The 21,857-nt window shown below is 42.7% G+C and overlaps 1 protein-coding gene across 1 annotated transcript in view; it reads left to right on the top strand.

Annotated features, from left to right (window-relative positions):
* The window catches only part of SEMA5B (semaphorin 5B), an 827,217-nt gene that overhangs the window by 760,755 nt on the left and 44,605 nt on the right, over positions 1 to 21,857 (top strand). Inside the window, exons 20-21 of the mRNA XM_078682030.1 lie at positions 1,695 to 1,844; positions 2,944 to 2,988. Of these exons, the coding sequence (XP_078538156.1) occupies positions 1,695 to 1,844; positions 2,944 to 2,988 (195 nt within the window). The remainder of the gene's footprint in view (positions 1 to 1,694; positions 1,845 to 2,943; positions 2,989 to 21,857) is intronic.

Here is a 21,857-nt window from a genome sequence, read left to right as displayed (position 1 = left end):
GAAGGTTGCCAGTTCTCCTTATTCGAGTAGGTGGTTAGTTTCAAAATCTGACTGTCTGGAAGGAGAAGGAGATTCCACCAGTTTGTGCTTTCTGTAATGGAGGTACAAAGAGTAAACTCACACTTCATAGTTTTAAATATCGATGGGTTACTCTCCCTTCTGTAATTTCGATATTGAAAAAACAATCCTCATTCATTTGGGTATGATGAACACTTATCATTAAAACTATTAAGAGAAAATGTACTTTGTGGTGAGCTCTAAGACCCCAGTTTATTATTATTTTTAACAGCCTGTTGGCCATTGGGAATAAGAATACGGGTGGAACCTGATAGCTTCATGTAGTATTTTTTTATAAGAACATATTTGATTGGTTTTTGCCACAGTCGTGCTCTTGGAGTCATTGTATATAGATACAAGCAAAAATGTTCTATTGGCTTAATTAAGCAATATAATAGTTTGGAAACTAAACCATAAACAAGCTGCGGTTAATACAGAAAAGGACTTTACTATAGAGAATTGTCTGTGTCCCTTTGTCACATCCCCAGCAGATGAACATTGTCCTCAGTCTGTTGGCGGTGAGTATACTTTGCGTGTTAGCCATATGAAAATACCTCGGAGTCTAGTGAAGCTGCGCTTGATGGTGATGAGGCCAGCACAATGCCTCGGTAGTCGGCCCATTGCTTCCATATGCATGTGTGTTTCTTGGTGCATCGCCTAGCCTGAAATACTGGCTCCTCCAACCCCATGGAGAAATCCATCCCCCACTTCCAAACACCCAACAGAGGCAGGGATTCAGCCTTCAAAGCACAAGCTATATCCCGTTTGGCCATGGTAAGGCCGAGGAAGAGCAAGTGACACTTATCTCTGTTCCCACCTATGTCATCTGCAATCTGTAATAATGCCAGTCATGGCGTGCAGTGAAGGTTCCAGCCTAACACCTCAGCCAAGCTCGAGAACACCCCCCTCCAGAATCTGGTTAAGGTCGGGCAGGACCATACTGTTTGCAAGAAGGTGGCTTTTTCCCCCGCCGAAGCCCAGGCATTCAGGAGAGGCTATAAGCCCTGCCTCCCAGAGCCTTAAGTGTGTATAATATGATCTATGTAGGTATTTGAGCTGAATCTGACGCAAATGTGAGATTGCAGCCCCTCGTGGAGATTCTAGAGCCTCCTTCCAATCGTCATTATCTATGGGGCCCACATCTAACTGCCAGGTCTCTGAGTGTTTCCAGCGTTGGGGTACTATGGGTAATTAGCGTGTGATATATTTTGGGAATTTTATGTTCCCCTAGGACACCCATAAGGAGCTTTCCTGCTAGAGGGCTGAATTCAGGGAGGTCTGTAAGGTGTTTAAGGTATGGTGTTAGTGCATGACGAAATTGCAGGAACTTCTAGAATTGGGTGCGGGGCATGGATAATTCCTCTTGTAATCCTAGAAAGGAGCTACATGTGGTATTTTAATGTAGGCAGGTGATTGTCTGCAAGCAATATAGAGAAACATGTTTTACAGCGTATACAAACTCAGGAGGCAGCCCTTAATTCACAGGGCCTTGAATTATATTGTAGTTCAATTCAGAAAGAGCCTGTAATTTACAACTTTGTAATGACTAAGCTGATGCCACCTTGTGTTGTCATATTGAATTGTTCACATGTGTATTGGTGTTTCCATGCCCTTATTCATCTTGAATCTTTTTATAGGTGGTTGGGCAGCTTGGTCAGAATGGACTCTATGCAATGAGGAAGGGATTCAGTACAGAAGCCGCTACTGTGAATTCCATAACCCTGGCCCCTCCCAGTGCAACGGAAACAGTACCCAGTACCGAGAGTGCCTATACAATGAAATTCCTGGTATGTACAACCCCTACTTGGAAGGCCGATAAACCCTGGAAGAATAATGGAAGGCAAAAATGTTTTATTTTTTTTAAATGTATGCTATTCCATTTTTTATAGCCAATGAACAAACTTGTTACAGGTGTTCAAAAAGAGCGGTTAACACCTTCCATGCTCATGACGAGCGCAGCTCGTCATGAGCCACGGTGCTCGTGTGCTCATGATGAGCTGAGCTCGTCATGACCGTTAGAACGCTCGCATGCTGGGCAAATTCCCCTGCTGTGCGAGCGTTCTAAAGAAACGGGTGTCTCGTCATGAGCACATGACCACCGTGGCTCATGACGAGCTGAGATCGTCATGAGCACCGGGGCGCTGCGAGCGCCCCCTCCTCCCCCCAGCACAGCGGGGGAATATACAGCGCAGGGAAGGGGTTAAGAACAGTGAAGCTGACTGTTCCCCTCACATTCAGCAACTTCATCACACAAGGGTTCTCTTGAAAATGTTTTTAAGCAGTGCACCGTAATTATGATGTTGAAATGCTGAACCACTTTAATAAGCTAAAACGAGATATATTAATACAGTACAGTAGGTTAAAAACCTTTTGTCCCTCCCTCTCCGAAAAAAACACATTTGCCGCTGCTTGATGACAAGAGGCAGAACTTTCATTTTAGTGTCTGCTCACTGTTACACAATTGTCATTTATAGCAGCAAAAAAAATGCATATGAAAATACACATTCTTAGTTACCAACTACAAACAAAACAACCCCTTTTGCAGCGGTGCACTGAAAATGTTCAACTGCTAATCAAGTCAAAAGGAAAAACCAGTTAATATGGAAATGTTCACTTTGACTACCCTTTTTGCTTCAGTGATTTTGCACAAGATCCACAAACCTGCCATGATCCTACAACCGTGGCATTCGAAAGGTGACTGTCTCAGAGGGAATGTAATTTTTATACTACACAATAGTGGGTTTTTATTTTTACTTGATGTATCACTGATGAAGCCTTATATCATCAGCAACTACCAAATAACAAAAATATTGACTGATTATATGGTGACTAAAAAAAGTAGCGTCTCAGAAGAATAACTTTCTCTTTTTTCCCTCCTGTGCTCAGTGATCTTGCCGGCATCCAGCATTGATGAAAGCGTGCACTGTGGAGGTAGAGTGAACTACATTTTGTATTTTAATCTCTCCCTTTATGAATCTGCCTCTGATTTAATTCAAGACACCTCCGGCGACATGCATTAATCTGCAGCTTCCCATGCAGCGGCGAGCTCCCTGCCCAGGGGAGTCTAATTGTCTGGGCCAGATTGCCAGGATGTCATATTACCTAATTCTCAATGTCAAAAAAATAGTTCTGGTTGTCCCATGCCAGCTCTCCCTCCCCCACCTCTTCCATCTTCAGCAGCGTTTCAAAGCGACACTTTCTGCTGAACTGTCTAGCAGAAATATTGATGGCCTGGCTAAATGTTTTTTTCATTTGATGACTGAAAACCGAGGCTCAGTGTTTCAGCCATTTCTTAGCAGGGCTGTTCAGTGTGTTGCTATTTTTATGGCCTGATCATTTAAGGACAAATAGATTGTAAAGTCCAAGGCTTTAAACACAAAGAAGGGAAATGCTTTAATTTTACTTAAAAGAATTTTAGGAATGTGAAAAAGGGGGAAAATATGCATTTTTTTCTTTGTAACTGAATATACCATGTGTACGTCCCCTGCCTGAGAATGGTAGAGATAGGCCAGTGCCTTGACCAAATTAATTTTATTTATCAAAAGGCTTTGTCACTTCCAGAGATATTTTCCATTTATTTAGAAAACTCAGATATATATATATATATATATATATATATATATATATATATATATATATATATATATATATATATGTATATTACCTACTGGCGGTCGCCAGTAGGTATATATAGTTAGGATTTTTTCTCTATGGGATTTTTGAAAATTCTATGTCTAATAACGTTGGCGTTTGTGGACGGAATTGGCTGAAATTTTCAGGAAAATGGAACATTTTGTTTCTGAGCAGCCCCTGAACATTTGGGGGGGTTTCGTCAAGGGGGGGCCGAGAAAAAAAGGGGGGTCCCAAAACGTGTTTTTAACATTGAGTTTTCCATAGGGCGGTTGGCCTCACTTTTAGCCCGAACGGCTGAATGGATTTGCACGAAACTTGGCAAAATTGTAGGGACTGGTAGCCCGATGTGCCTTTTGTAGGTCTCAATATATGTGCTACAGTGGATTTTGAGAAATTAACGTTTAAAAAAAGATATATATCTGTAACAGCGGACCGGGCAGCGCTCCAGTACGCGTACTTTTCGCGCAACGGAGCTTTGTGAAGCGAAGCTGATTGGTTCTCCGGCGTCTGTAAACATTCCAAACAGTCCGTAGCGGCCGCCATCTTGTCTCTCGGTAGGATCGAGAGACAAGAGGAGGCCAAAGCGAAGGGGCAAATGACCATAAGGGGGCATAGTAGATCCTCGCTGACCCCCTAGGTTTGATGTGGAGGTTTTAAAAGGGCCCCGCGGGGCAAAAAAAAATAATAATAATAATAATCGAACGGCTGAATGGATTTGCACGAAACTTGGTAAAATATTAGGGACTGGTAGCCCGATGTGCCTTTGCTAGGTTTTAATATATGTGCTCCAGTGGATTTTGAGAAATTAACGTTCAAAAAAAGATATATATCTGTAACAGCGCTCCGCTTCGCGTAACGGAGGTTTGCGAAGCTGATTGGTCATTCTGTCACTGGGCTATAGTTGGGCTACATCTGGCTGATATTTGGGCTACATTTGTTTTTTTTGTCTCTGGCGGCCATCTTTGGGCTACATTGGGCTTCATTGGGCTTCATTGGGCTACATTGGGCTACATTTGGGCTCCAACATATATATAGGCCAATGTAGCCCAATATATATTTTTCAAAGTTAATTTTCGTAAAAACCACTGGAGCATATATCTTGAGACATAGCAAAGGCACATCGGGCTACCAGTCCCTACAATTTTGCCAAGTTTCGTGGAAATCCATTCAGCCGTTCGAGCTAAAAGTGAGTCCAACCGCCCTATGGAAATGAAGGAAATGAATGGGTAATTTGTAATTAGCAAATAGCTCATCGCAAACTAGGAATGGTAAAGAATCGCTATTTATTCCTTAAAGTTCGCTATTTAGGAAATGCAAAAAACTTTGATGATACATATGGCGGTTCATCTCTAACAAGATAAGAAGCATAGGGATAGATTTATGATGACTGGCGCATCACCAGGGATGTGTTAGTCATTCTGTGCCGCTGTTCCGTCACCTATGGTGTGCTGCATTTACAATGCGGCGCATCATGGGGCAAAAACAGCACAGATGCGTGATGTATCTGTGCCGTAAAGGTGGCGCATTGCTGGAGTTGTATCGCAAGTGTGATGAAGCTCCAGCAAGGGTCGGGGGTGCCCCTGTCGCAGGGTTTCTGTTCTCACACAGAACTGTGGACAGAGGATTGGAACCTCGGCGAATTAGGGTGTCCCAAAACTCACCTTAGTAATCAAAAACCCCTTAGCAAGCTAGGTACAGTGTCACATTGGATATAACAAACTCTCAATGTTTAGACAATCCAGAATATGAACTTATAGTACCTCAGGATACGTGGAACTCATGAACAGTCGGTCGTTATATATTTCTTAGAAACCAGAACATGGAGTTAAGAAGAACACATGTGTATTTGAAATGTTTATTTACTAATGCCGTCTTCTCAGGCGTAGTATCTTAGATAATACAAGTACACATATTATTAGTAGCAAAATTACCAGCATAGTTACTAGTACATAGAAAGCGAATGGTGACAGTATGTTAACATGCTGTAAATGAATAAGAGTTAGCAACACTTATAAGCAGCCACGGGCCGTGGAGGGAGTTACGGTGGGGCAGGGAGGCGGGGAGGGGGAGGGGCAGGGTGGAGAGGGCTCCACCCTGCCCCTCCCCCTCCCCGCCTCCCTGCCCCACCGTAACTCCCTCCACGGCCCGCGGCTGCTTATATCTCACCCTCCATAATACACATATTATATTATTTGCTAAGAAGGTCTCTTTGTGTTGGTTTAGGGCGTGCCCATTCTTTAGTGTCTTAGATTTGAAGGAATCACATCAGCATACACCAGCTCTCTCTTCATGTGAACCGCATCAAGTGTTGTGTATGTGTGTTCGGCAAAGCAATATAAAACCCGCCTCATGCCCAGAATTGGCAGAAGCTGCACTTATGTTATGAGTATGAAGTCGTGGAGATCAGACCTCATAACAATTCTGTATCGTGTTGTTCTTGAAACTTCAGCACTCGCTGTACAGATATAGTTTAACAAGTAAAGCAGATAGTAGAGCAATAACATATTATTCTCATGTAAATCACGATGAACTATTAGGTTGAAAGCTAAAGCAACAACTAAGTGTCGTGTACAGAAGTTGCAAAAAAGGAAAAATGGCGTTTAAACCGGTAATGAGCCCATGCTAACTTAACACGGTGTAAAGATATCCAGGATCTAGATGACAGCTCCCCATGATCCGGAAACTAACTGAATAAGATAATAGAAGTGCCATCTCATGAGAGCAGATTACAACTTTATATGTGGACGGTCCGCAAGGTAAAACATTAAAAACTAGGAAAATTTAATGCTAAAGAAAAATAAAACAGCCAACTACTTTATCGAGGCTTAAGCCAATAGGCAAGCTAAATAATAAAAACTTGACAAATAAGTCAATGAATTGTCAATGAAATGCTAGTACTCAGCATATCAAACATGAAAAAGGTCTATGACATAACTGTGTATGCAAAATAAGCTGCAACAGCCTCCAATAGGAAGTCACCGTCTTCATCCGAAAAGAGTTCAGCCATCCAATTTAAAAGCGGAAAAGAACATACGTGCTCTCCCAGCACCGGATCCTCTATCACCATCAGAGGACAGCTCGGTGGGTTTTCAAGAAAGCTCTGTTCCAAGAAAGACTGTGTTGCCGCCAGTAAATTCCAGGGACCAATTAGTCCATGCATCAATGCCACAGCCATAATCCTTTCGCCAGGACAAACCAACTCGTGAGTAATGATAGGAGTCATCAGCTGATTAAAGTCGACGTCAGGAGAAACCGGTCCGCAGAGACACAAATCAATGGCTCAATCGAAATCACAGGTCAGGCAGTGAAATACAGGCTGGACACAGGTGAAGTAGGAGAATCGAAAAGATAATCCATATGCCGTGCTTAATATCGCCAACGGCATTGTGCCTTAATATTCTAGCATGCGATTGCGGAACAGTGTCAGCAGCTGCAGGGCGGGAGCTTGCACAGGAGGGACATCCATATTTAAAAATGTAAAAAAGCACAAGAGCGTCCGCTGGTAATGCAAGTAAAAATGGGAATCCACGAAGCAGAGTGGAAAAAATAGAATGAAAGAAAGCAGGGATGACTCCAAAGATTTTCTCAAATGAAGTCACGAGACCACTGGTAACAACTTTAAAAAAGTGCGCCAGGGCCTTTGTGGAGGACGCGTTAAAGATAGTCCGAACCATGTCGCTGAAATGCAAAGGCGAATCAGTATTTAAAAGGGTCTGCACCTCTGTACGGGTGTTCGCTATGTGAAGCACGAAAGTTTCATGGGCCGAACTCAAGGCCACCTCTCTCTGAGACAAAAGAGCTCTTATTCTTGCCATGCCGTTGAAATGTGCTCCCAAGGTTGGTATTTGTGGCCAGATTGAAAACTCCCTATGTTCATGTGTGGGAGGAAATAGAACATTTCTGCAGCAAATAACCCGTTCATTTACTGTTACGATAAAAGGAATACTTTTAATTAACCCAGAACAATCTTCATTATTGAGCATCAAATAACTACCATTTTCCAACAACTTGAACCTGGGGATGATAGCAGGAACTGGCGTGCCTTGCAACACGCAAGCCATATTTGGTCGGTGTTTGTTGCATGAACCATGTAACTGTATGTGCCTACACATTAGTGAATGATCTGGCGTCTCAGTGCATTCCTCTCCATTCAAATAAACTTCTTGATCATCTTTGAAACATCTGTATGTGTATGGAAACGACCAGACCTCATGAAGAAAAGCACTACCTAAAGGTTCATAACGACCTATTGGTATATATTTCATACAATTTGAAAACTTATATAAAGCAAAAGGCAGCGTTATTAAACCGTGGATAAGGCACGTTGCCAAAAAACCCGCAATCCTCTGCTGATGATGTCACTGAGCATGTCATGAATGATGTAATATGTGACATCATCAGCAGTGGATTACGGGTAATAGTATCTCTAGTTTACTCCCCTATAGCTGTCTTTCTTTTAACATAAGTGTCTGTTTCCTTCCCTTATACTTACTGTTCTTTTTTTTTTTAAAAAATTTTGGTTCACTTCCGGTTCGCGTACCGGCGAGCGAACTGGGAAGCGAACTACGAGAAATAGAGGTTGGCACAGTTCCAAATATTGTACCAATTTTTTAATAACGGGGAGGTAGTTCTGAAAATAACTTTTTTTTTTATTGTTTTTGTTGTTTTATATTTTTTTTATTATTTTTCTGAACATTTTTTTACTTTTTGTTGAATTTTTCTGAACAGTTTTATATTTTTTTGGGTTTTTCTTGCAGGGGGCAATGAAAACGATTCATTGTAAAGGGCTCAACAGGAGCAACAAAACAAAAAAAAAGTATTTATTATTTGGGGCGTTTCGTACAAACTTGCATATGATAGTCAATAGCTCTGTTGATCAGAGTGATGCTTCTTTCTCCGTAGCAAATGAATCCATTGCAATGTACGCAGACGTGTTTTACTTCATGAAATCTCGTTTGAATATTTGGCACCATCTCCCTGCCCTCTGGTCCAGTTACTTCCGGTACAACAGATCTTCTGGCCATAATAGGGAGATTATCTAGGTCGTTACGAAACTGTGCAGCACTGTAGTTGTTAGGATGCCACCTAGTCATATGGCGATGCATTGTGTAGTTTCCGAAACTGTATTTTTTGTCGGTCCCTCTGGACAGTCTATCTTGACATATAAGGCAAGTTACGTATCTTGCATTTACTTTTTTCTGACCTTTGGGAATTTTAAAAAATTGCCAAATGAAGTTTTCTTTCCGGTGAGACGTCCTGGGCTCCTCAGGCAAAAAGTGCCTCTCTTCGTGCTCGTCGTCCTGTTCCTCTTCTTCCTCTTCTTGCTGAATTATAACTTGAGCAGGTGGTCCACTCTTCCTTGGATGTGGTGGAGGTGGTGGGGAAGCACCAGCTGAAGCTACTAAAGAAGCCATTGCTCACTGGTAACAAAGGGTCTTTCTCTCACAATGATGAAAGTCAGAGTGAGGAAAGAAGGAGGGATTTTCATCATTTGGGAAAAACAATAGTTCTCAACCAATGAAAAGTGTTCATTTTAGATTATATGACCTAGTCTTCCATCATTAGGAAACCAAAAGTGAGATGAACCAATGAAAAGTGTTATTACCAAGTCACATGACCTGCTGTGTTTACGTTAAGCGCTTTGCAGGGCCTCCCGGTTTGCTTCCAGAAACCTGTGCTTTGCGACTCGGTAAGCGTACCAGTTCGCTAACGTAGCACGTCATATGACGTATCACGCGACAACGCGAAACGTCATGCGGACGGGAGGCGTCACGATGTTGTTTTCTAACGCGGCAGTTGCGGTAAAGAAACGTTTACCGGCTCGCGGTCTATTTCGCGGCATCAAGGTCAGCTAACGGGAAGCTTCCCGATTCGCGAAGCGGGAACGAAGAAAAAAAAATATTTAAAAAAAAAATTATTAATAAACATATAAAATATATTTTTGGATTTAAAGAAGAATACATTTTACAGCTACAGATATTAGCTGTTAAAAAACCAATGAAATTCACTGAAAAAACCATAGGTTATAGACCATATATAGTTAGGAATTAGCATTTACAAAACCTTGAAAATTCACTGAAAAAACCATAGGTTATAGACCATATATAGTTAGGAATTAGCATTTAGAAAACCTTATTTTACTCACACAAAACCATTGAAATTCCATATATAGTTAGTTGCACTAACTATATATCGCGCTCCCGCAATCCACTGCTGATGATGTCACATATTACATCATTCATGACATGGTCAGTGACATCACTGATGACATCACTGATGACATCTCAAATGACATCACTGATGACATCACTGATGACATCTCATTTGACATCAATGACCACATCACTGATGATATCATTCATGTGACAATACAATGCATCTCCTCATATTTTAATATAACCTCTGTTTCACCCAGTGTTAAATACAGAGTATAATTTTTGAAACCATTGACACACTAATACTAGTTACTACATATGTACTCACTGATTCCTACGTCTACACACACATTCACTCATTCACCCATACAATCATTCATACATACAATCACTCATCTTTACAACACTATCATATGCACTCATACACCTATACAGACACTCACACTCTGCCACTCATCCATGGAGTTACTCACACACCTAGTCAGTCCTGTAAATAATCAATCACACTTCCATTTTCTTGTCTATATAGTTAAACATAGAGCACCTTATATTTTCAAACATATACTAACACATACTTACCTTGTTATACAATTATTGATATAAGTACACATTGATCTGCACAGTCACACACCTCCCAGCCAGACACACACACTCAGTCTCCCATACAAATACTTGGACAATCAATCAATAACCCATATAGTTACTCATATAGCTATTGATCAACACATGCAACAGTTTACAGAACAACAGACATAATGATGCACAAATTAAGACAGTTTAGTCACTAACCCATGCACTCAGTGAGACACATTTAATCACTCACTCATACAGTCAGTCATGCACCTACTAAATCCTTCGTCCAGACACTTATACATCCACTCATTCTTCAATATGTAAGACATATTTAAACTTTACAGAAACATAAAATCACTGGATGTTGTTATCAGTGATGTCATCAGTGATGTCATTTGAGATGTCATCAGTGATGTCATCAGTGATGTCACTGACCATGTCATGAATGATGTAATATGTGACATGATCAGCAGTGGATTGCGGGTGCGCGATATATAGTTAGTGCAACTAACTATATATGGAATTTCAATGGTTTTGTGTGAGTAAAATAAGGTTTTCTAAATGCTAATTCCTAACTATATATGGTCTATAACCTATGTTTTTTTCAGTGAATATATATATATATATATGTATATATGTATATCAATCCTATGCTTGAAGTTCAGGACCAGAGACACTGGTGCCCAATCAAGGAGACTCCATCATGTTGAGGGTGACCCAGACTGCCGGCATCTACCATGTATGTGACGGACTAACAGAAGTTCTGTGATTGAGATACCCATTACTCCTTCCAGTGTAGTGCTGAATGTGTAAGTGTGGACTTGTTCGCACCGCATGTAGCAGATGGGGCTTTTGTCATGTGTCCCGCTCCAAGTGACTGCACTTTGGTAACTCTTCTTCCCACTCCAGGAAGTCAACGGCAGTTTTGGAAACAAATAGTTGTGCACAGTTCACTCAACCACCATTTTCAAAATTCACTCTCCAGGCACTGCTTGCAATACTCAGTCTCGTACCAACATTTGCACAATAACCTGTCCAGCCACAGTTTTCTGAGGTAGCCCTTGAGCAAAAACGTGCACCACTAGCTTACCAAAGAAAATGTGCACCTTTTTTTCATTTGTGCGTGTAAGCTAATTTCTTGCGTTTACAAAATGGTGTCATTTGGCATATGGGTAAAACTGATCTGAGGGGGGGGGCTTTCTAGATTGGGGATGCTCACCTAACTGGGGGATTACCACCAGAGTACTGAGTTAATGGGTATTGACAAACTTGTGAAAATCATGTTTCCACACTGGATGTGGTCAGGAATTACTCCTGACAAGGACATATACAAGTCTCTCTCCAGGGGTGAGGGAATGAAATAAATAGGTAAAAGCGTTTCCTGAGAGGAAAAATAGCTTTGCCTAGAGAAACTAAAAGATTTAAAGTGCAATGCACTCTTGAGTTATACTTACTCAAGGAGGTGTTATACTTATGCAAGTGCAACTATCTACAGGCTGAGCATTCCTGGAAAGCCGAGATAATCAGACATTCCTGGAGTACTCCTGAAATTCTCTATAATTGCATAGGTCTCGAGGAATAAATATCTTTTTGAAATGGGCCTTTTAATTCTTTTCCTTAAGAATAACTGCTTGATAATATGGATTTATGATTAGATGAGTTTAAAAGCATGTTCTGCAGCTTGCAGTGAACGTAGTGCACCGCTGGTGTTGGTGATCCAGGGTGGAATGATCAGGTGGTGTACAGGAGAGGTCCCTGCAAGTACAGTGGGGCGAGGTGCTGTAATATGCGATATGCAGTCAGTGCACCCAGCAAATGGAGGGACAGCGCATCGTGCTAAACTAGCTAGGGGTGGTAGCGGAAGGGGCTAAACACACAGTTGCTCTAGGCCCCACTGGCCCCACTAACTCAAATGTGTACCAATACCACGGGCGTCTCATGTCAATTGAGGATTGTGTGGATGGAAAATATATATATTTTTCTAAATTTGTTTACTCGGTTTTCTGTAAGGAAAAAATACAAGTAACAGTGCAGAACAAAACATTTAGGTATAGACATTCTTATTTAGCAATGTGCGGTAGGTGTCGAGACCAAGCCGGGGGGGACACAAAATACAGTACGGAGGGAGGAGGGGTAGGAACATATTTTTAATGCTAAAAACAAATCAGGGCACGAGGAAGATGAAGAGCACAAATAATAAGCAGTGCAAATTTGATTGATGCCACTGTCCTAGTTTATCTTCATCATTAAGCTCTTCCCTACTGCAAGGTTGGACTGCGCGCCCCTCGGCTCTCCATGTGCTCACCAGTGGGTCCTTTCCCTGGGTTAGCAGGCCCCTTAATGCTGCAGGAAAAACTCGATCTTCTACCACAATGTCTTAATCCTGACAGACGTGGACCCAGCCCATAAATATATTCCACAATTGAGCCATACATCATTCGACAGCCGGGCAGAGTGATCCCCGCACTGGCAGGTTGCAGAGAAATTCTGAAACTGTGACCAGGAGTGGAGCCGGCTCGTCGATCATCTTCAGCCACAGGCGTCCATCAAAGGGTGAGCTGGCCGAGCAGCAGACCCTCACCTTTAAAATGATGATGGCAATGATGGGGGGTGGCAACGAGTGCAGAGGACATTAACTGTTGGAAATATTTCTGAACAGCAGAGGAAGGGGACTATTCTATTCTATTCAGTGTGATTCCAAGAAAATGCCCAGCCCCACACAATGATATTCGTGCTCACAATGGGTCTTTGTTTCAGAAGAAAAGGGAGCCATTGTGTCAAGATGAATGAATGGAGAGCCGCATGCCAACGTGTCACTGTGAGACCATTGTACCAGTGGCTCCACGAATATGTACTACTTGGAAATTGCTTCACATACGCCCATGGCTGTATATCAGAAGTGCAGTGAAGGGGTAGGTGGCATACTTTCTAGCCAAGCCAAAGGTGACTTGGAGAGATGGAGGGAGACCTTGATTTGCCTTTGCCCAGAATGTCATTAAGTCTACTGAGCTGGAGATCAAATTCAGAACTGTTCCAAGTCCATCCCGGGCTTTCCACCCGTAAAGCACACCTTTCCCCAGAACACATGCCCATCCTTTAAAAGGTATAGCACTATGAATGCATGAGTGGAAATGATTGGTAGGCCTCCCCCCGTATAACAGTAGATCAGGGTAAAACGTGTAATTTGAGACACCATAGATGTGGCAGATCAGCTTCTCAGTAAATGAAAGGGTTGGCCACAAAGGCAAAAACAGTTGTAAATTATGGCATATATTTTACATACACATGCACGGTGGTAATTGAGCTATTTAGGCCCTGGTTAAGAGTTTGTTGGAATCCAGGTGCTTTATCGGGCCTGATCAATAACAATATCCTGGGTATGTTATTTATTGGGGGGTGGGGATAAATTGCACTTATTATGAGTTTCTGGGAGAGAATATGCGTATTTTGGTGCTTACCACACCAAAATCCGAATAGTACTGTAAATACTGTACATTTTTCCCTTGTTAAATTCCAGAAGATTTGGCTTACCAAAATGTAATGAAGGGTGAGCTGTTAGGGCACCCGTCATTACCGGATGCAGTAAACACCACCCAACTTGTAACTCTGACCCCTGCACAAACACGGGTGTACGCAGACGTCAGAAATCATCAGCCCACTCCTAATCGGGGGCACGGTGTTATAGCAGTTTCACTAACTTCTGCATACAAACGGATGGCATGTATTAACCACTTCGGCGTTCATGACGAGCTGAGCTCGTCATGAGTTACGCCGCTCGCACGCTGATGACGAGCTGAGCTCGTCATGTAACGCGGCTTTTTGCAAAATGCAGCGCGCAGCGGGAAAACCGCTAGCGCGCATGCGGTTAAATTTGCTAACAGTTTTTTCTTCATGAACATTGTGAAAACACAAGCCACTGGGACGCTTTCCTACACTTTCGGCACCAAGTAGGCCTTGGCCATTTGGGTCTAAGTTATTTACATGGATAGGTGTGGAAAATATATTGCAAAATGTTTTTGACTATACACAGAGATATAAATTTGTGGGTTATCTAAACCACGTTACCACTACTCGCATACATTTATGGATAGTTCACACTTTGTGAGTCAAGCGTAAAGCACACAATGGTAAGAATCACCATTATCAGGCGCAAGTCTGACTTCCACCTGGAACTAGGTTTAGTGAATCAGTCCAGAGCTTGGTGGTAGGAGTTCAAGAAACGTCGAGGAGCAATGGGTTTGGATTATTAAATATATCACCGCATTAAGACCCTAATGAAATAAAGCGGCAAGACATGGAACCACTTGCCAGTTGTGGGGAGTGTGATGAGGAAAGGTGGGTGCAAGAAGGGTGTCAAGTGTACAACTAACAAGGAGTCAATTGTAGTGTCAATTGAGGAAATGTGAGTGCATTAGGATATTACAGAGGGTGTGTTACCTGGATGCACAGACAGAAGGCGTTTGTACTGTAGCTGAGGTTAACACCTTTGTTTTCATGTGATTGGTCAGTGTCCCATTATGTAACCTGCACACGTGGTGTCTTTGTCCCGGTAGGTCTTGAATTTAAATACATTCTCATATTCAGGAAATACAGAATCTCCAATCCTTATTGGTAAGTTCAAATTTCCTTAAAAGATTTGCTCAGAATATAACACACTCTTCAAGAATTCGTCCCTGGAAAAAGTAAGCCTCCCAAAAAGTTAGGCTATGATTGTACCCCAGAGTGAGCTGCGAAGTGCAGAGTAACACAAATGGGTATTAGCACCCTCTGATTGTTAGCAGGAATCTATAATTATATGTTATGGACTATGATACAAGATGTGGGAACGGTTTTACAAACTGAATTTTTAAAGGGTGTTTTTACACCAATTAGTCACCATAAAGTTATGAAAAGTATGCCTTTGCCAACATCTCTTCCATTAACACCCAGGCAACCATCAGAATATGGAAACATGCCTTTTCACAAATTTTTCACAATGTACTTTTTTCATAGATTGTGCCTGTTTGTATTGCAGTTTTAGAAAATATTTCTTTCAATGTGAATGAATGATTCTACTCGATGATTATATTTTGGATCTTATGGTCACTACCTAATTCTTTTGATAGCTTTCTTCAATGTCTTTTTGGATTAGGTCATGAACCCAAAACCATTCAAAAGTGGGACATTAAAGTAGCACTTTAAGATGGACATAAAGAATGCGTCCACTTACCGTGTCAGCGTAAAACAATTCACGTATCCAATCTCAAGAATTTGAGGTATATATGTACTCAATATGTGGTAGAGAAAGTGAGCCTTACTAGGCTAGATGGCCTCTCTGGTAAGGAAATGACAGTCGGAGGCCAGTTTAGTAACACTCCTCCTTCGTGTTAAGATTATTCTTCTTGTCTATAAATTGTCCACGGAATTTAATGGAAACATTTGGAAATCTGGAATTTGTTTTTCAGGATCTATTTTAATACAAATTTGTCTCCTTTCCCATGGATTTATTGGCCTCCGTGCTGCATTAAATATTAGCATTTTTTAAAACAATTGTGAGATAGGATGTTATGTTAATGTAATATGACATGTCAGCAAATTTACGAATGTAAATCCACATTTTGTGAATACCAGCATTTTGTTTACACTCCTAAATGAAGCAGGAGTGCATGGTAAAAAGATGTCCCCACTCCGATTTATCATATATATTTTCCTAAGCTTTATGCTGGATGAGGGAGCCCGCTGATGGGTCACTTGTGTTCGCTGTGGTATTTGATAGGGTAGTTGTTTGAATGTTGGTTCAAGTGGACCTTTGTTCAACATAGATAGACGTCTGTGAGTGAGGAAGCCACTATCATTGAAAACACAGACTGTAGAGGTCGTTTTCAAAAAGGTGGTTTTGCAAATGGTGTTCAAGAAATTAAGCCCACACCACAATCTGCTTCACTGAGTGACCACTAGAGGCTCCAAAGTTCATTTGTATGAAATGGAACCGCGCCATCTTTCTCCAGGGGAGGTGGTTTGTGTGGTAATATCCACAACAGAAACTAGCATCCAAATGACTTTCTTTGAAAGGTAAAATCCTTCTTTTTGAAAACCGTCCAATAAAATGAGAAAAACACACACCAGAAAAAACAAAAATGAAGAAGGGGGGATGGAAAAAAATAACTAGCCCACAAGAGCAGCTACCACATCAGGGTTCCAGGATATTAGTAATTAATACTCATTAAATAAATGTACAGTTTTATGCAAATTTCGATGTTCCCTCTTAATGTTGGCTATCCTGAAAAGCTTACATGTGTGCGGGCCTCAAAGCTATAACCCCGAGCCCTTTTTAGCCATTTTGAGCAGACGTCATTTGTGACTTTGCATTGCAACATTTTAGCTTGCAGCAACCCAGGCCTGCCGCTCCCTGCGGCAGGCACATGCTTCTGCAATCACCAAGGTGTATTGCTTCCATGCCTCATTTCGCTGCTGTCAGCCTGACACATCAGCTCGTTTCAGTTCGGATGGAGAAAGGAAGTGGGCTGAGAGAGCAGAACGCGCAAACTTATTTAACTCCGCCAGACAGCTCGCGGCCCCGACACTGATTGCATTGCGGCTTCTGTCAGTGGAGGATGTAATGTGAAAACGTGTTGGCAATTAATGCTGTCACAACGAGCCTTGGAAGGATTAGAGCCATCTGAGAAGTAGAGCTTCACCAACCTCTAACAGGTGTTGAGGAAATTATTGGAGGCAGCTTTTTTAGCTAATGAGCAGGCCCCACACAAATCAGACGCGGCACGAGTGCAACGGCTCCGCAGTGTGTTCAAGAAAAAGAGTCCCTGCGAAAGTTTACCCTGGACTGGGCCCTGGAGGATAAGACAGGCTGTGGGAGATGTTAACACATGTGCTGTACAGTCAGTGCTTCATTAGAGCCAGTGGTTTCAGGTGGGGCCCACTGGCACTCACTTTTGGGGACCAGGAGTTATTTTCTTATTACTAGACTTTGACCCAGAACAATGGAGAGAGAAATGCAGAAAATGGGAGAAGAAAAGAAGGAAGAGAAGGGAGGGAAAACGGTGGAAAAAGCAGAAACCACTGGTGGAAAAGAGAAGGGGCACCGAGTGTATGGTGGTGGAGGAAAAGCATAAGGTAGACTTAGTAGTTGACAACCTTGATGTTCTGCACCTCTGATACTTGGTAGCACTGGCCGTGGTCTTCTGAGAAATATTTGAGCCCAATTGTAACTCCGGCATATCCTTTAAAACAAATTTGTTTGAATCTTGACAAGTCGTTTCTAATTTATGTGCTTGAGTTCCCTGATCTTCTTAGGCAACAATCTAAAAAACATTTTTTTTTGCTATTCACAAAGTATATATGCAGGGGCTTCAGAAGCAAGCAGAAGGTAATAATCACTCAAGCTCAAAAAAAGGACTGGCCAAGTTGCATGATACCATGTCAAAATGTACATCCACGTCTTTCTCCTGATGACGTGGTTAGATGATTTTGTTTCCACCAACTTCTGCGTAGGCTTTCATATTTAGTCTTACGTACTCACCCTATATTTTGTGGTAGTTGTTACTCATTCAACAGTTATTGCAGGCAAACCATAATTTTTTGTTTTTGTTTTATAGAACTTGACACAAAGGTATTGGGTATCAGAGCGCTTTACATGAGCACCAGTTGCGTTACATAAGGATACATTAATTTTTGTTAGGCACGGAGCAATAGTGATTTGCCCAGAATCACAGGATGTTGAGCGTCGTTGCCGAGACTCGTACCCGGTTCACCAGATTTGGGGTCGACCGCCCAAGCCGTTAGGCGCCATCCTCTCACCTACATTGTTAACATGATGCATTTCCAAACCAAGGTGACATATTTGAGCTTGTTGCTAGACTGATGGCGGTGGAATATGAAAATCCGATTTCTAATCCTGGCTTCTATACTTGAATAAATTGTGTGAGATTGAATAACACGCTTGGTGCCTCAGTTCCCTTATGTACCAACATTGAGAATGTGTGCAACGAGGCTAACCACTGTTGTGAAGTAGTATGTAAAAACAGACTAGGGATTTCCTGTCAGAACATATAAAAAGTTAAGATGAGTAGGATACGAAAAAGTGGACCATAATCAGGCTTCATTTTTTCCTTTTGGTGTTTAAGAATCCTTTCAATGGTCCTTTCAAATGTAACAATATTGTGCTATAAAAAGTTCACGTTTCTTTAGACAAGATAAAACTCTGAGTTGCATCCTCTTACAGGAAATCATTTAGCGATGTTAAAATGAATGCAAATACTACAAACGTATGAAATTTACAGTGCTAACATATGTGCACACTTATCGCATGGTGGTAGTTATAGATGGGGAACAGTGATTTACTGGGATGTTTTTTACTAAAGGGGTTCTGAGTGACATCAAATAGACAATGAGAGCAAAGCTAGAGTTGTCCATGACATCACTCAGAACCCGGAGGTGAAAAACATCACATTAATTCACTTTTTAGCCATCTTTAATTTTATGTTATGTGTGACTCTCCAAAATTATCTGCCCATGTTCAACTTCTATGCAGGGTCCTATTAGCCCCTTCGCTGCGGGGGTTATTCCCCCGCTGTGCTGGAGGGGAAGGGGGCGCGCAAAGCGCCCCCATGCTCATGACGAGCTGAGCTCGTCATGAGCTATGGCGCTCCGGTGCTCATGACGAGCTGAGCTCGTCACAGGTGTATTGACTCCCGTGGAACGCTCAGCACAGCAGGGGAATTCTCCCCGCACCTGAGCGTTCCACAGGCCATGACGAGCTGAGCTCGTCATGAGCACCGGAGCGCCGTGGCTCATGACGAGCTCAGCTCGTCATGAGCGTCGAAGGTGTTAATGGGGGAACCATACATAACATGGTCTTTTCTCTCTGTCCCTATGTTGATACCTTCGGTAAGAGGGTTTTCTCTTTCACCATCCTAGCACTGTGGTCAATTAATACAGCGTGCCTTCTGGGCTGAAAGCAGCACACTGTACGGGAGTTGATTGCGCAAGTGTTGCCATTAGTCTCGGAGAAGGTCCAAGCCATACTCAAGCAATTTCTGATGCGCGATAAGCAGCAAAGTTCACTATCAGATGTAGGCGTAACACGGCTGAGTCGCTGGGCAGAGTGATCTCATTGTCATTGGCACTAAGACTCCATGCCAGGCTTAGAACCACTGGCTTGCCATAGGATGTCTCATGGACATGCCCTTTGATGGCTTTTGCCTTTTTGGTGAGAAGGCAAACTCAGCACTGGTGTGCTTCAAGGTTAGCAGAGTTAGTCAGATCCTTGGGTCTATCCATAACCCCACACCAACCCCAGTCTGTCTTTCTCCTCTTCGATGGCTTCGGTAGTGGCTACCAACAGTGTCCTTTCCTGCCCAGCCATGAATGCCAACAGGGTTCTCAGCCCTTTAGTGGCTGTGGACGCGGGCCTAACATCATGTGGGACCACCTGCAAGAGGTAGAGCAAGTCCATAACCTCCTAGCAGTCACAACCGCCAATCCCCTTTAGTTTGCCCTAACACCCACATGGCCACCCAGTGGAAGGCAGGATTCGCCATCATCTGCCCCACTAGAAGTCGATACATCCAAAAAATGAGTTTTGCAGATCATCAAGAAGAGCTCCTCCATCCTTTTTCTGCAAACCCTCTCCCCATGCCACCCACTTACAACTGACTGATGGAGGGCCACCACTTTTTGCTCTGTCAGGAGGTTTTGGCACTTTTTGCCAAAGGAGCCATTGAGAGGTTGCCGGCATCATGAGTGGGTCGTGATTTCTATTCCTGCTATTTTCTAGTGTCCAAAAAGGACGTAGGTCTTCGTAGACTTACACCTTCTCAACCGCTGCCTGAAAAAAGTATAAGTTCAAAATGCTCACCTTAGCTCAAGGCCTGTCTGCCCTGGACCCTGGAAAGAAGATGGTGGTGTTGGACTTGCAGGACGCATATTTCCACATCCCCGTCCTGCCAGCTGACAGGTGCCTCCTGCTATTCACGGTTGTCCGAGAGCACTTGCAGGGTGCTGTGCTCCCCTTAGACCTCACCAGCGCCCCGCAGGTGTTCACAAAAGTGATGGCAGAGGTTACAGTACATCTGCAGTGGTTAGGGGTTCCAGTCTTCAGCTACCTCGATGATTGGCTGTTGAAGGTGGGTTCATCCAAGACAGTTGTCTGCCACCTCTAGACGATGGAGTTCACTATAAACGTGTTGAAGCCACACCTGACTCCTATTCAGATGCTCCCTTTCTTTGGGGCTGGTCTGGTCACAGTCCAATTTTGGGCCTATCCTCCCGAACGGCGAGTCGAGGATATTCAGGTTATGATTCCGATGTTTCATCCTCTATTCTGAATTTCAATGAGACTGACTCTGAGGCTGTTGAACTTCATAGTCTCCTGCATCCTTGTTGTAAAACATGCCTGTTTGCATATAATGGCTTTGCAGGGCGATCTGAAGTTCCACTGGGCACATCATCAGGGAAAACTCTCCAACCTTGTCCAGATCTCAGAGGAAACTGCAAAAGACTTGCAGTGGTGGCTGACTGACCACAATTGGTTCAGCAGCAGACCCCTTTCCCTTACCCACCCAGAGCTGGGGTTAGTGATAAATGTGTCACTCTTGGGTTGGAGTGGCCATCTGAGAGAGGTGGAGATCAAGGCACTCTGGTCTCTGAAGGAGTCCTGGCGTCATCCAGTTGGAAGTGAAAGACTTTTTTCCTTCGAACAAGGTAAGGCTAGTGCAGGTGTTTACGGACAACACCAACGTAATGTGGTACTGCAACAAAAAGGGTGCCGTTATAGACCATTTATCAAGAGGCCCTGCGCCTATGGACATGGCTGGAATGTCCGGGTCTTTCCCTGGAAGTTCAACTCCTGACATGCTCTCTGAACGGTATACAACCTTTACCACGCAACTTTTACAACGACCTACCATTACCACGCAATTTTTACAACGCAGGATCCATTACAACGCATACCATTACAACGCATGTATTTACAACGCAGGTACCTTTACAACGCATACCATTACAACGTAAGTATTGGTAAGTATATCATTTTATCAAAAATATTATAAGTTTGGGTTTTTGGGTAAAGGGGTATTTTTAGGGTTCAGGGTCAGTTTTGGGTTTTTGGGCAAAGGGGTATTTTTAGGGTTCAGGGTCAGTTTTGGGTTTTTGGGCAAAGGGGTATTTTTAGGGTTAAGGGTCAGTTTTCAGTTTTTGGGTAAAGGGGTATTTTTAGGGTTTATGGTCAGTTTTCAGTTTTTGGGTAAAGGGGTATTTTTAGGGTTTAGGGTCAGTTTTCAGTTTTTGGGTAAAGGAGTATTTTTAGGGTTTAGGGTCAGTTTTCAGTTTTTGGGTAAAGGGGTATTTTTAGGGTTTAGGGTCCGTTTTCAGTTTTTGGGTAAAGGGGTATTTTTAGGGTTCAGGGTCAGTTTTCAGTTTTTGGGTACAGGGTATTTTTAGGGT

This window comes from Lissotriton helveticus, chromosome 3_1 (assembly GCF_964261635.1).
Source record: "Lissotriton helveticus chromosome 3_1, aLisHel1.1, whole genome shotgun sequence".
Classification (NCBI taxonomy): domain Eukaryota; kingdom Metazoa; phylum Chordata; class Amphibia; order Caudata; family Salamandridae; genus Lissotriton; species Lissotriton helveticus.
This window is presented reverse-complemented; position numbering and strand designations above follow the sequence as displayed.